Raw genomic sequence first — 15,229 nt, 5'->3', positions numbered from 1 at the left:
CTGAAATGGTCAGTACTAGCCCATACAACACCATCCCCACTACACGGCGCCGGCCCGGTGCCGGGCGAATCCATCCGGCACGTGTGAAACCGGCCTAAGGGATGTGACTTCGCAGCCAGAAAGATGCTGTTGGAAACTGGTAATAATGTATTGTATAATATTAGATATTACATTTATTGCGACAAGCTATGGTGGGCGAGTAACGTCTTTTTCCGAGCAGTGGTGGAGAAGCTGGCGGAAGGATGATGTCCAGTGGACCACCCACTGGACATCATCTCTCCGCCAGCTTCTCCACTACTGCTCGGAGAAAGATGATACTCGCCCACCATAGTTTGTCGCAATATATGAAATAATATACAATTAAGTATTACTAGTTTTCAACGGCATTATTTCTGGCTGCGAAGCCACATCCCTTAGGGTCAGAATAAGTAATTCATGCATTTTCACCTAAGAAACTGCACAAGCATGTACTCATGCATTGTCTTGAAGGAAGACCACTTTCTTCTTGGCCAAATATGGACGTATTTTCTTTATTTTTTACTCAACCAGTCCAATAACAATACTATCCATTTATCGTTCGCCTTTTTCCAAGTAATCAATGTGGATGATTTCGCATCCGCCCCAAAATAATTTGACGTGAATCTCGCCAAATTCGTTTATCGTAGAAATTGTAACGAGCAAAAACTGTATTTTATTTTTATTAAAAAAACATCATTTTCAGGTTTTTATGAATAAACTTACATAAAATAAAAAAACTAAAAATTTAAATCAGATAAATGAGTAAAAAACTTTATTATTTCATCAATATCGGTTGTAAATTGTTTAGATAATTTTGTCTTTAGTGCTAATTTTAAATGTTTTTTATTTGCTTTATTATATGAATATGTACAAACATGTAGGAAAAATCATTTCATCTCATATTAAAAAATCATATAATTTTAGCACGATGGCTCAACATTTCTAGCTGCGCCACTGCTTATGAATGTAATATATTACTTTTAATGCTGAGTTAGATTAGCCATTAAGTTATATTACTTAGCAGCGGACCTAACGCACAAGGTTTATTGTCGGTTAGGTTAGTTCTCCGACAATATTATTCCACTGGTGCGTTGCTAGTGTCACTATAAAGATGTACACATCGATCAAGCAATTCAACGGTTATTTTTACCCACTCACCTTCAACCACATTGGTCACTGCATAACCATGGAGACAGGCACATAACAAACCGACCCGCTTACGGGGCGTTAACTTGTAGTGGTCGATTATCATATTTTATATACGTGGTGGGAATAAATATGGATTATCCACAAGTGGGTCGCCAGTCAACGGTTAGGAGGTTGACCGATGGTAGTCTCAGCGGCGACGAAAACGAAAGACTTAGACCGAAATCTCGTAGAGGCAATCACGACGCATTGTTCAGGAATAACTCGGACGATCACGACCATAAACGGTGATTGAAATACATTTAAAATGAAAAATATTTTTTAAAGTAAATTATAGATTGCAAAACGTCTTATAGAACAATGAGGCCCACCTCAGCGTTTAGGGGTGAGACTGCGTCTAGACTTTCTACGAGCAGTTTCGGGGCACCTCCTCCTACGGCTATTGGCAGAATCGGCACTGCTAATTTTCACGGGATTAATATGGTAATTTAAGATAGTCAGTCATTGGCATTGATATAAATTTATAATCGTAAACAAAAAATGCAGATATTTAAGATGCAAAGTTCAAAAAATATTGTTGAAATAAGTTATAGTATATAATTTATTTTATATTTATAAGAACAGTCTCTTATGTGATTAATTAATTCTTTTGTTATTAATAGTATTTTTCCCGATATTAATTTCTTATTAACGTGTTTAAATTTAATTTAATCCTCTATCTGTTTTTTATTTAATTTATCAGTGTTTGGAAGAGAACCAAGCACCATTTGACACAATTCTTAATGAAATATTTTACACCATAAATCCCATGGCATGAACATAATCGAACTCGCCATGAATTACAACAGTAATTTTATTTATTTCAAGCAAAAAACCGCACTCGGCGGGTCTAGAAATTGACACGGCCATATTAAACAAATACGGCAAGCGTAGCGTTGCTACAATTGAGTTCCCGCAAACCCAAGCGGAAACGTATCGTAACTTTTCGAATACGTTTCTCACTTACGATATTTATCTATTTTGAAAAAATATTTTTAATAGAATTACTTAAAATTATTTGTAATTTATGGGCCATTAAGTTTAGTTCAACTGATTTGGTAATTTAGACTTACCGGCAATTTAAGTGCACGTTACGCTTATAAACATGCGCTTTATGCTCACAACTCGCCAATATTTTTTTTTCTAGAAGTGCAAAATTATGAGCGCAAAGCGCGATAAAGCCATTGTCAAAACTAAATTATTAAATTAAGTCGAGCTCTTCGGCCTTGGCCTAAGGGACAGACTGCAAAAATTAAAATAAAGGCAAAACATTTTCTTTAAAATGCTCAAACAAAGTTGCTCTACAATTCTGAAATTGGTTGGCGAGTGTACATGCAACTGCATGCACACGATCAGAGACCATTGAGAATTAGAGAACTCTCAAAATTATTCCGTAGAACTAGCGGATGATATTTGAAAATAACATGTATTTATTAAAGCTTATCTATCACACCAACTTGTAAATTACTTATAAATTATTTTAGGCAAAATGTCAGTTGCCCTGGGATTCTTAAAGCGCCATGAAAAATAAGTTGATTTTATTATGTTTAAAACTGCGATACATTTGATCAACATTTTTAAATATACAATATAATAATTTTGCATTCATAAAATAATGGTTGCATTGAAATCTAATGCTATATTATATATATATATATATACAATAAATATGTTTTCAGCTCCCTTATAGTAGAGCGACTCGATGATAGTCTTACGGTAACCACATATTTTACTCTCTGCACCTTGCCGCTTTACTATGCACATTTTTGTTAAGTATCCCTATATTCTTTGTTCTGTGGTTACCATACACTTGTTTTCGTCGCTGTTTTTTGCCTTCGAGTTACTTAAATATATTGAATAATTAATAATTAATACAAGTTGTAGTTAATTTAAATTACTATAAATCTTAAAATGCTTAGTATTTAATTATTATATTTTAATTTATATCAGCTCATTTCATGTGTTGATATTATATGGAGGGGTGGCAACTTAGTCTTTGCTTGAATCGCTAAATACGTTAGGGCCGGCCCTCTCGAACCAACCATATTGACACACAGGGTCCTAAAAAAATCAATAGTTTGAAAACTTATGCTTGAATTCTAACTTAGCTTTTTTATTAACTATAAAAATATACAGTGGGGGGGGGGCATTTATATATGTATTTATTTCAATATTATTATGGCCAAAACTTGGCGGCACTCTGGTAACACTGAAGTGACGTGGATATTCTCTTATCGCAACGGCCGGTGCTGCCTCGTGCACTGTTCAATCACTTCCACATCATGTAAACCACATTAATCTTAATAAAATACTACTGTAGCAGCTCAATCCGTGTCTAATTACCATCCGTCACCATCCGTCGCCAAATTACCAAGCTAAAACCGATCTGAACTGCATTATTATAAGCTAGCGAAAAAACAGATGCTATCCTCGATCTTCTAATGGTTGTCTCGGTCGATTCGGCGTAGCTTCACTTGTGCGCGTTTAACTTCCAAGTCAAAAGCGAAGTAGTAGTTCTAAATTAAGTGGCGGATGTAAGCCAGTACGGCAGTATTATGGCTTATATACCTTTGAAGAAATTAGAGAAGTCCAACGTCTGGCCAATATCGATGATTCGGGGCATAACGCGCTAATACGTATCTTATTACTCTCTGGCGTGTATAACGGCGTACAGCATATTCAAAATCGAAATATTTGACGATATTGTCATCTTCTGTTCAGTAGAGATATCTGGGCATCAAGTCTTTGGAACTATTAATGTACGCTAGGATACGCAATACTGTTTGTTTATGCTGATAAAGGGATAACTTCGCTTTTTAAAAAACCCAAGTGAAGCAAATCTATTAGTTATATTACCATTTTAACGACGCTATGATTATGGGTGGTCCCCGATTTTATGCATAGGTGGGTGGAAGCAACGTTTAAATTTAATAGTAGCACTAAAAAAATATTATTTAAGTAATTTTAATGATACAGAAAAATTGTTTTTAATTAAGGATAATATTATTATGATGCAATATATTATGCGAAAAAATTTCTTTCGGAGAGAAGGGGTTTCTCGGAACTAAAACTTATCATATTTATATGAGCAAAATTTATATTTTCTGAAAAACAGTTCTTTATCTTGTTTAGCGTACAAATGGTACGCTAAACAAGATAAAGAACTGCTTTAAATGATCACATGTGTAAAACCAAGCAAAATATATTAAAGAAGTTTTGTAGATAAGATCAAGATACATATTTATTTATTATTTTTTTAAATAATAATTTTAGATGGACAGGCCTATAACGCAACAAGGTCTATCTGGAATAAGGACCAGTACCGGTTTAGGCAGACAAAGACAGCTACGTGACCGACGTTATTGGGAAGAAGTACTCAACTTAAAAATTAAATCTTTAAAAACTGAAACAGCCAGACTGCAAAGACTAGCAGATACGGCTGCCAGAGAAAGATCGGCCAATAAACACTATGAGAGTAGAGGACGGGAGCTAGCACAAGAATTAACAGGTGAATATTCACAAGATAAAAAAAAATACTAATTAATAATATTATAACAGATTTACAGGGACGCTTATCAGATTACAACGTGGCCACTCAAATGTTAACAGCCACGGACATTATCGGCATACAGAGGCAAATTAGTGAATTAGAAGTGACTAATAACAAAATGGCAGTTGAACTAGAAACTGTATTCACTGAGAGGCAAAATAAAGAGAGTCAAGCTAAGCAACTGACGGAGCAGATGAATAAGGTAAGAAATGTTTAATATTAATATGTGAAGAAAATAATATAGATATAAAATAACATATTTTTAGGAAAAAAATGCAGTCGATCTTTTGATTAAAGATATGGCACCGCCTGATAAAGTAAATTATGTACAACTTAGAGATTTAGTTTCAAATATGCAAGAAGAATCTGTACAGATGAAGAGTCAGATAGAAGAACTATCGAAAGCAAAAGATGATATTGAAAAGCAAATATCAATGTCACAGGTGTGTGATATTAGTTTATTTGATAAAGTAACGTGTTGCATTTATTAACTAATGTGCTTTTACAGATGAAGACGCATATGGTTGAAATGTTGAGAAAATTAGTAGCTGTCGAAGAAAAGAGAGATTCTCTTAAGGACGAAATGAATAATAAATTACAACCGGCTCAAGAGAGAGATCAATTATTATCTCAGGTATTCTTAATAATTTGAATGTTTAAGATAATTATAAATCTATTAAATAGCAACATACCAATAATATTTTATTTAGGTACGTGAAGATAATGCAGCTATTGCTTCTATGGAGAGCAACACGCAATCTGTAAAAGAAGAGATTAAAAGAGCTCAAGAATTACTTGAGCAAGCCGAACAAGATTTAGAAGAAGGACAATCAGAAAGGCATCAAAAATATAGAGAGCTCAAGAAGCGCGAGGAAACAATGGACAATTTCATGAGTACCTTTGAACAAAATCAAAAAGAGGAAAAGAATAAGATTACTCAGTTAGAATCGGACATTGTGTTCGCACTGGAACATTCAAGTACTAACATAGAACAGTTAAACTTTGATGAGATTGATTTGTTGAAGCAGAAGAACGAGAGTTACGGATCGCTTCCAACTTATGACGATTCAAATAAAAGTGTAGAGGCTCTTATTAAAGATTTTGAACGTTTAGAAGCGCAATTAAAGAAGGTTGTATTAAGATATTTAGGTGATATATAATTTAAGTTATTCATATTTATTATGATTTATAGACTAATGAAATGCGAGAACAAGTAGCTCTAGAGCTAAGTAGCTTACCGGAAAAGATGAAAGCTTTATCACAGTCTATAGATTCAATGTCAAATTTGGATAATTTGAGGTCAGATGGTACAAACAAGAGAAAAAAACTGATAATGGAAGCTGAGTCGCTCAAAGATAAACTCATACCGACTGAGAATGCGGTTAAGGAAGCTAATAATAGATATAGAGAATTACAAGTATTAAATTAACTTAAATTATTGATATTTTAATTAAAATTATATTGTAAATTTAAACTTTGCAGAAAAATTTAGATGGAAATGAGATGTATTCGCAGCTTAATGCCATGGAAGAGAAATTGAGTGAAATTGAAAGTAATAATGCAGCTCTTAGAGAAGATATTGCTTCAATAACTATCAAAACCGATTATGAACCGTTGAAGAAGCAAGTTAATGATGTAATGATAACTTTGAATGAAAAATTGACAATACCGGTCAAAAACCATATGTAATTGAATATATTTTTAAATAAATTTATTGAAATAACTAAGTGTGTTTAACATAATAATTAATTTAACAATGCTTTACTTTCTTCATTTAAATAGGTGTTCAGACTTAAAGGAGCGGGTTTATTATTAGACTTTAACATGGATGTTAAAACATCTACGATGGTTGGCGAAGGTTTGATGTTCCTTTCCATCATTTTATTCCATACATTTAAAGCACCGTCGCAATCGTCTTTGCGGTCTGAAATTGTTATTATAAATTAATTTTATTTGATATAAAATCATTTTTGAACCTCCAAAGAAAACTTACAGAGAACTTTTATCATCAATTCGTATATGTCGTTAACATTTACGCCTCTTGTGCCTTCAATAGAATCTGCAATTGTATAAAGAACATTCATCTTGTTCTCCTGACAAAATCTCTCGCATTGATTCAAGATATCTTGCATGTTTATTTCGAAAGATGGTTCCAAAATCATCTTCCTTAACTCATTGCTCATATTGTTCTCAGCTAATGCGGCGATCAATGAGATCTATAACATGGATATTAAATTAGTACAATTTTTTTTTGTTGGAAATATTACTATTATAAACAATAGTATTTACCTGAGCATTAGAAGGTCCATGCACTTGAGTGTCAATGCTTTGTACTTTCATAAGCAAATTTTGATAGAATTGCTTCCTTTCTTGAATAGGAAGGTTTGTCTCAAATTCCATGTCCAAATTGCTGCATCCACGAACAATTCTTAACAAAACCTCGTGCTTCAAAGGCGTTTTTCTATGTATAGACCCACATTTCACTAATTCATCAACGGCACCCATTATATCATTTCTATAAATATTAAATAATAGTAAATAAATAACAAAAAATATATATATAATCTTATGTATTAAAAAAATTACTTATTTAAATAGGCTCGCACTATTGGTCCCAATAGAATATTTGTGACTTTACAGTAACCGAATCTTCTGAGAAATTCAAGCATTTTTTTAGTCTCTTCAGGATCTAAGTGTTGGGCGACAGCGTTCAATAAATTCCAACAATTAGTTTCAATATTGTTTCCTCCATATATTTTTCTGAAATTATATTATTTATTTCAAGTACATCAACCCCCCTATAGCATAGATTGAGACTTCATTAAAGGAATACTACGTTATAGGGGACTAGGCACCCATACAAAATTTGAGGTTAGGTTCTTTCAACTGTATTTTGTGAATTTAACGAAATTAACAAATCAAACATTTTTTCCATTTATATGTATTAAATGACCTTGTATTTAGTTTGTAAACAAGAGCAGGTACCCTATGTTCTTATTGCGACACGTGTGCGGAGAATGTCCTTGATTTTGCGAGTGCCAGGGGAGTCAAACGCAAAAGTTTTTTGAGTTATTTTTTAAAAATCCGTAAGCTTACAATGAATAAATAATAAAAAGTAAATATAAATTATTAAACTTTTTCTGCAGTATGTTTAATTTTAGGATATTAATAAAAACCTATTAATTATATTAAAAACAAACAATAATGGTAGAAATGAAAAAAGTTAAAGATCTTAAATCGTATAATTATGCATTTCATTACTGTCAGTGTTATCTAATATCACGTTCCATCGAGACCTCTTGAATACCTTAATTTCAACACTACTCATTAATAACAGGATAATTTTCTTTATTGTCTTCTGTTTGCATTTCTTCTCGAATTTTATAATATAGTGCTAGACATTTTTCTAATTGTTTTTTTAATTCAGCAGATTGCTCTGTGAAACAATCGTATTGAATAAATTATTATATTTACATGGGTTTTGCATTTAAATTTTGAAATAGAAAATTAGCTATGTTTAGAAAGATTACGTATTATTTTAAATGCACTAAAATTTTAATGTTAGATATAAAGTGTCTTATATCATATAACTAAATATATTTTATAATTCATTAATACTTTTTTTAGATTTGTAATAGATATGTATTACATAATTAAATAATTTTATAATATTATAAAAAATTAGAATGGTTGAAACCCCCTGAAAAGTGTACACATAATATATTAAAAAAACGTGTACATTGATTTGCTTGATCATAATTTTTTACATAGCTATACAAAAATAAATATTTTCTTACTGTATTGTGATGAATATCCCTGGAATGTTATAACACGTCGGCATTTTGCCTGTCACAGAATACGTCTAGTGAAGTCAAGGGATAAACAGTAACAAAAAGTATGCTATAGGAGGGACTGCCGCATACGCTATAGGAAACTTCGCTATCGGGGGTTTACTGTATATTACAAAATTATGATTTTTAAAACTGACCTTTTAGACGCTCTTTCAGTCAAAACCTCAACGGCTCTTGATAAATCACCGTTTTTTATAAGCGCTGTAGCAAAATCTAATACTTTATACTCATCGATTGTAAACTGCTGTAATTGAAGTAAGTCCCGTAAACATAAATCAGCTTTTTTCAAGTCATTCGTTTTCACATAGACATCAAACATTAATGATTTCATTCCATTGGAGAATAACATCTACAAACATTGATATGGCAATTATGGCAAAAAAATCAGGTGTTATATTATATTTAATATCAAAAATGTATAATACCTTTGAGTCTTGACATTTTTTTATAATCGCAAGTGCTTTTTGATAATCCTTTTGCCTGACATATTGTTGTAGTAGTTTTCTCAACACGCCTCTTGTGTTAGAACCGTTAGATTCTAGTTCAACAAGATGTGATTCAAGTTGAATTAGAGACATATTCTCCTGAAGAGTAAATAAAATTTATAAGCAAAACTAACAATACTTTAAATGTTGATATCTTATGAAAAATTAATACTGTAAGATTGATATTTTTAAAATGTATTTTAAAAGCATTTGTAATGACAAACTTTTTTATCTATGACATTAACAGTTCATGATGTATCAATTAATTACAATCTACAATTTTTAACTTTTTTTGACAAATAAAATTATATTTTCTTTCTAAATGATATGGTTATGTTTTAAAAATAATCGCAGAATCGTCATGTTTCAAACAAATATTATACATATATTTTTATAATCTAAGCATTATATAATTTTACAAACTTAATTTGTATGTGTTTGAAGAAGCCGTCGTGTTAAAAGTACAAATGACGCATAAATGCGTCAACGGCCAGTAATGTGTTAAGTTGTTTTTATGTATAAAAATAGCTTTAAAATATTAGTTTTTCATATTTTTTTTTAACAATGATATTTAGTCTATTACTGTAATTAATTTCTGCTATAATACCAAAAAAGTCAAAGATTATTACGTGTAATTATACCTTCTTTTTCTTGTATAATAGAGAACGAATGAATATATTACCTGGCTTGGTAATGAACCAGAAGTTACATTTTGTTCGTGAACAAAACTCAAATCAATCATATTAGTAAGCATTTCTCTTAAATATTTTACATCTACTTCAGTTGTATTTATTTCATTTAAGATATTGAGACAGTGATTGATAGCAGTTTCAGAACATTTTGTCTCGGAATCATACAGTGCCTAAAAAATTAAAATATTACTTATATATATCAAATTCAATTTCAAACTTATGCATACACACTTACAGTAACTAAATCGTTAAAATATTTAATATCCATTTTCCATTTTCTGAATGTAATAAAAGCAACTAAATATTTTCCAATCCAATCAACTGTTTTTTGTTTAGGCTTAGCTTGAAAGGCCCGCAAAATATTATGGACACTATTTACGTTTTTCGTTTCGAAGAACGAATGAAGAAGCGGTTGCATTAAGACTTCACAGTCTATTTGTGCATGTATTGTTTCACCTAAAAAATATGTAAAACATAAATCTAAACTTTGCTACTACAATATAAATTCAATTGTAAAAAATTCATACACATTTCAGACGCTGATTCTATATCCTTAGTTTTCAGCAGTTCTAACACGATTGCCGTAAAACATGACGATATAGGTAAGCCATGCATTTGAAGTTTTTTAAGAGTCTCTTTTGGTAAAACGAAATTAATTTTCGGCATTACGTACGTCGCTAGAGTTTCATTATCTGGTATAACGTTCATTGATTCCATAAGTGAAATAATCTGGAAAATACCTATAAAAAAATGCATTTATAAACAGATCACATAATATATATATATATATATATATATATAAATATAATAAATAAAAAAACAGTACCCTTTTCACCCTCTTCTCTACTAGCTTGAACAAAGAGTGGCCAGAAGTAATGAGTTCTTATCGGTTCATTATTGGCCTTCAACAATTTCATTATTTCGATTCCTATAGCATGTTTTCCATAATGCATAGCAGATTCAAAAGCTGTATATTCTGCTAATGAATTCCTTTCTGTATCCTTAAATCCTTTAATCACGTTCAAAACATCCGACCAATTCTAATTAAAAATAAATTATTATTGCCCGACTAAAATATTAATATTTTGCAATAAAAACAATACTCACATTTAAAACTTTTACACATTTACGCAATAAAAGTCTACCAGATGTGCTCACGTTAATAAGCGTACCAATATCCGTCGCTGGTAAACTATAATATATTTCTAGTGCAGTTTTATAATGCCCTTGATAAATGATGTGCATACAAAATGCTAGCATCTGTGCAGACATGTTTTCCTTTTTCACTTTGCTTGGAAGTAAATCTATACACTAATATTCAATTATTGTTTGGGAAAGTTTTTATAAAATACAATTAATCAAATCTGACTTACTAGAGAAGTTAAACTATTCATATTGTTTTCAACTAGACATTCGATTATCTCTATAATCTGTATTTCTGAGAATTCTACTGACTTTTCAATAGCAGCGGTAAGTCTATCTTTTATTTTGGTTTCATCTTTCATTGTTATTAAAGATTTGATAATCGATTTTTCAGTGTCAATTGTAGGAACGATATCTAATGAATTCATTGTATTCAAAACCTCTCTAATGCCTTTCACGTCACTGAAATTAGTATTAAAATAATAAAATCAGATTTTTAAAGTTTAAGGTTTGGAAGAAGATCACCACAAGATTTTGATGTTGAAGATAGTTGCAAGTTTTATATCGTTTGGAATTTTCTAAGAGAGTCAGATATCAAATGTGCTTTGAAAGTAACGGAAACGTCGATCTTTATGTTACACTCCCACAATATAGAATAATTTAGCCTGAAAAGGTTCAATGCGAAGGTTCAAAAAAATTTAGTTGCATGAAAAATATAATTTGGCCAAAAAAATGTACATCATTTAATGAGATACTATGAAATTTAATGAAATCAAAATATTAAAAACTGACCAGACTGACCAACTTTTGCTCCCCCCACCCTCTGGGAAAAAGCTGAAATGACATCCCTGTAAATATTCTCATGGTTTATTAGAGAGGTGGATATTATACAGTTTGACAATACGGCCATTGGTCAAATTAATAGCATTTTTTCCCATTCGTCCAAGCTTTTGTAAGAGAGCAGAGATCAGAAAGATACAGGCTCACTTGGCACAAATCGTATAACTCGAGAGGCACCAACAAGAACTACTTTATATTAAATGCGACTGTCTGCTACAGTATTATTTTATAATAAAAAGAACAAAAATATTTGCATTCGACACCGCCGCCCGATACTGACATCTAACATATGTTCTTATTATTTATTCCGATCAAGATGCGAATATTTTATTTTTATGCAAAATTGTATATGGTTCTCATAAAAATAGATTAATTTAGTATTGCGACATTCTTCTTCCAATTCGATGATATATAAATTTATTATTAAATAATTTTAATAAAAACTTACCCTGCCTTTCCATATCCTTCTATTAATATGTTAAAAAATGGTTCAGTAAAATCGATACGAGAGCTTTTCATATTCGACATTATTTCCTCGGCCTGGTTAATATCTCCATTCTTTGAAATTTATAATAATTTTAGTGAATATATTTTATATTATAATATAAATACTAAGGATAGTTACAACATTTTAAGAATTTACCTGCATTTCTCAATTATTTACATATTTTTTCTAAATTTCTCATTAGGAGCTATGCACTTTTCCCAATAAGAAATATTTTTTTTTAGATCTTCTTTAAATGACTTTTGTAGAATAATATTTATTGCTTTTTTTAATTCATTAAAAGACTGAAAATGCTTACTGCAATGTTTTTTTTTTAATTCTATGAATAACCCTTTTACCGCGGATGGCTTCTATAGAAGTTATCAAGAAAATCGCCAGTACTCACTGGGCACCTAAAGTGCCATAATGATTGAACGTGTAGCTTTTCTGATTAAATTTGGTCATAGTGGTCCACTAATCAGATCGGAATAGTGTTAAGCATTTATTGTAGCCCCTATCAGAAGTTCATTCAGAAGAATTTTCCCTTCGCAATATCAAAATACTACTTCCCAATAAAAGACATTTGCCATAAAATATATAAACTGTCTCAACGATTAAGTTTAACTGTTGGAGATTCCAGTTGACAAATGAAGTGGAAGCGGCTGCTTTTCTCTGGACATTTTTTGTATATTTGAGCAATGGTCGATAATTTTTAAAAGCGTGTTATGTGTATAGTTTGCAATAGATTCCGTTTTAGCGTTAATTTCGCCTGATAGAAACGTCGCTAATCCTCTGTCTAATATTCCTTTTAGGTTGATAAAATGCTGTTTCTTTTCCACGTGTATAGGATGAAAACTCCATTAATTATTATAGCTCGTTTAACATATCATTTTTATGAATTTTGTATTTGACAAATTTTATAATGGCATTTTGGTGAGAATTTTTTTTATATGATAATGCATAGTTCCTTAGAATTCCAACTTGGACCTTTGTTATTATGGCAAAACAAAATTTCTACAACTATGTAAACATCCCTCGTAAAACTTTACCTGACAAACACAAGATAACAATAATGCATAAGTATTCACACTAGGCTTCTTCGGATGCATTTCTTGAATGAAATTCGAAACTAAAAACTTATGTTTATTATCATAGTAAGTCCTCAACAGTTCATGATAATTTTCTAAATTAAAAGTCACGCGCCCCCTGAAATTATTACATTACTAAATAAAACATCAACAAGATTAAACGACAAAAACTTACTTGAAATAATTCAATATTTGGTTTAACAGCGCCATTCTTTTTTCTGGAGTTTCATCTATTAGCATGCTAGAACAACATTTCAAAATAGTGTTAATATTTTGAGTTGAAATGTAGCTTTTGCTCGGCAAGTTTTTCAATAAATTAGCCACATCATTATGGAATACTTTATTCCTTTCGTTCATGGTGGTTGTAATGTTCAGTAATAAGCGGTCGATGTAATTGTCTTCATCGCTTAATATTTGCCTTGCGACACTCTTCGCATTGGTCGATTGTTCGCTGTTCATCTTTTCAATAGCTTGCTCCATTTTTGATTTAGTACAGTAATGTCTAAAAATCATGATAACATTATAATATTTGTTAGATTATAATATTTGTTAATACATATTAATAAAATTAAACAGACTTATTGAAAACATTTTTATTTCCGAAAAGGTGTTCCTGGTGATACAACGTGCGGTAACAAATATTGCTTTGCGATATGAAAGTATTTCTATTTATGAACTGTATAAACGGTCTTATTCTGTTAGACATCATTTTTATCCAATTTTTTATTCAATAACTATGTATAGGTTAAACGCGATCAGTAAATGTCAAAATCAAGTTTATCTTTAAAGCTTAACAACGAAATATTCGGCCATTAGATTTTACAACATTTATGTATTCTATCAAACGAACAATAATTTATGTACAACAAATAAAACTTTTTTTATATTATTTAAAGTCTTAACAGCACAATTTATTAAAAAAATAACTTAATATCGATCAATTCTGTACATAATTCTGCCGAATTATTATATAAATATTCTACAGTTCTTTTATGTTTCATTTTAATATTATTTTAATATTAATTTTGTTTTTGAAATTATATTTTTCTGTACTTTACAAGTCACAAATATCTACAATACATAATTACCCGTGCTGAATATAAACAATAAATGGAATAATGATACAATTGAATAAAATATATATCGTAACAATATTTGCCGGGGTATTTAAATACTATGGTACTCGTATAATTTTTTAGTTTTTAAAGCAATTAATTAAAATAATATTATTAATATTATTTTAAATAATAAATTTAGATAATTTATTTTATATTCAGTTATGCGTTACAATGAGGTAAATATATATTAACTGAGTAAGTCAGTCAGATATAATAAATACCTACAAGTAAGTGTTAACCACCAGACTGAAAGTCTAGAAGTCAGTAACATTTATATTAATAATTATAAATTATTGTGTATAATATTATTTGTAACCAATAGATGTCACTGCAGCTGGGGCCGATTTATTTTAATAATGGCGCATTTTTTTAAATAAAAATTCGAATGCCACTGCCGGGGCTTGAACCTGCAACCTCGGAGCTATGAGACTAAAACGGACTACGCTATTATATAATATGCGTAATTGCTATCGATGAAAAAATATCTAGACTGGTAAAATAATAATAAAAGTCAACGTTATTATTTTATAAGAACGCTTAGTTTGTCAGTGCTATCTTATTACAATAAATTATTATTAACTATTAATTCAAGCAGTGCAAAAAAAACTGTTCAATAGCAAGTATGTCAGCAGTATTATTGAAGTGTGCGATATTTTTGCACCGCAAGAGAAAATATAAAAATAAATTTTTGGCGTACAATTTACTTATTTAATTTAAAATTTTAATTCAACATTAAGCTTATAAAATCTATATTGATTTAATGAGCCTGCTTAAA

General features: G+C 30.6%; 2 protein-coding genes across 6 annotated transcripts; one reads left to right on the top strand and one right to left on the bottom strand.

Moving 5' to 3' along the window:
* The first annotated feature begins 1,030 nt into the window (after positions 1 to 1,030).
* Positions 1,031 to 6,473, top strand: LOC148237435 (intraflagellar transport protein 74 homolog). Of its 4 annotated transcripts, none has more exons than XM_088205696.1 (9): positions 1,031 to 1,451; positions 1,521 to 1,647; positions 4,477 to 4,711; positions 4,762 to 4,955; positions 5,020 to 5,196; positions 5,262 to 5,387; positions 5,464 to 5,883; positions 5,946 to 6,170; positions 6,236 to 6,473. In XM_088205696.1, the coding sequence occupies exons 1-9, from the start codon at positions 1,297 to 1,299 to the stop codon at positions 6,440 to 6,442; spliced, it is 1,866 nt and encodes a 621-aa protein (XP_088061822.1). In that variant the 5' UTR covers positions 1,031 to 1,296; the 3' UTR covers positions 6,443 to 6,473. The 4 variants fall into 4 exon arrangements, with proteins under 4 accessions (XP_088061822.1, XP_088061821.1, XP_088061823.1 ...); XM_088205695.1 differs by having other exon boundaries at positions 1,267 to 1,451; positions 1,502 to 1,647; XM_088205697.1 differs by having other exon boundaries at positions 1,392 to 1,647.
* On the bottom strand, positions 6,452 to 14,172 carry Lrpprc2 (Leucine-rich pentatricopeptide repeat containing 2). 2 transcript variants are annotated; one of them, XM_088205694.1, is made up of 16 exons: positions 13,915 to 14,172; positions 13,512 to 13,838; positions 13,298 to 13,454; positions 12,213 to 12,322; positions 11,155 to 11,386; positions 10,889 to 11,092; positions 10,608 to 10,821; positions 10,309 to 10,521; positions 10,017 to 10,237; positions 9,772 to 9,951; positions 9,030 to 9,188; positions 8,742 to 8,953; positions 7,340 to 7,513; positions 7,043 to 7,268; positions 6,747 to 6,969; positions 6,452 to 6,677 (listed from the first exon to the last, which is right to left on the bottom strand). In XM_088205694.1, the coding sequence occupies exons 1-16, from the start codon at positions 14,043 to 14,045 to the stop codon at positions 6,499 to 6,501; spliced, it is 3,162 nt and encodes a 1,053-aa protein (XP_088061820.1). In that variant the 5' UTR covers positions 14,046 to 14,172; the 3' UTR covers positions 6,452 to 6,498. The 2 variants fall into 2 exon arrangements, with proteins under 2 accessions (XP_088061820.1, XP_088061819.1); XM_088205693.1 differs by lacking the exons at positions 13,298 to 13,454; positions 13,512 to 13,838; positions 13,915 to 14,172 and having other exon boundaries at positions 12,213 to 12,425.
* Positions 14,173 to 15,229: the final 1,057 nt, after the last annotated feature.

Source organism: Plectrocnemia conspersa, unplaced genomic scaffold, assembly GCF_051122295.1.
Source record: "Plectrocnemia conspersa isolate PC_06_02 unplaced genomic scaffold, ASM5112229v1 ptg000002l, whole genome shotgun sequence".
NCBI lineage: Eukaryota > Metazoa > Arthropoda > Insecta > Trichoptera > Polycentropodidae > Plectrocnemia > Plectrocnemia conspersa.
Note: the sequence above shows the minus strand (reverse complement) of the source record. Positions and strands in the feature narration are given on the sequence as shown.

Coding starts and splice junctions, on each gene's coding strand:
- LOC148237435 (XM_088205696.1), top strand. CDS start 1,297: ATGGATTATCCACAAGTGGGTCGCCAGTCAACGGTTAGGAGGTTGACC. Junction 1,648..4,476: donor ATTTTCACGGGATTAATATG/GTAATTTAAGAT, acceptor TAATAATTTTAG/ATGGACAGGCCTATAACGCA. Junction 5,388..5,463: donor GAGATCAATTATTATCTCAG/GTATTCTTAATA, acceptor TATTTTATTTAG/GTACGTGAAGATAATGCAGC.
- Lrpprc2 (XM_088205694.1), bottom strand. CDS start 14,045: ATGATGTCTAACAGAATAAGACCGTTTATACAGTTCATAAATAGAAAT. Junction 13,455..13,511: donor CAAATATTGAATTATTTCAA/GTAAGTTTTTGT, acceptor TAATAATTTCAG/GGGGCGCGTGACTTTTAATT. Junction 7,514..8,741: donor ACTGAAAGAGCGTCTAAAAG/GTCAGTTTTAAA, acceptor ATATAATTTCAG/AAAAATATATGGAGGAAACA.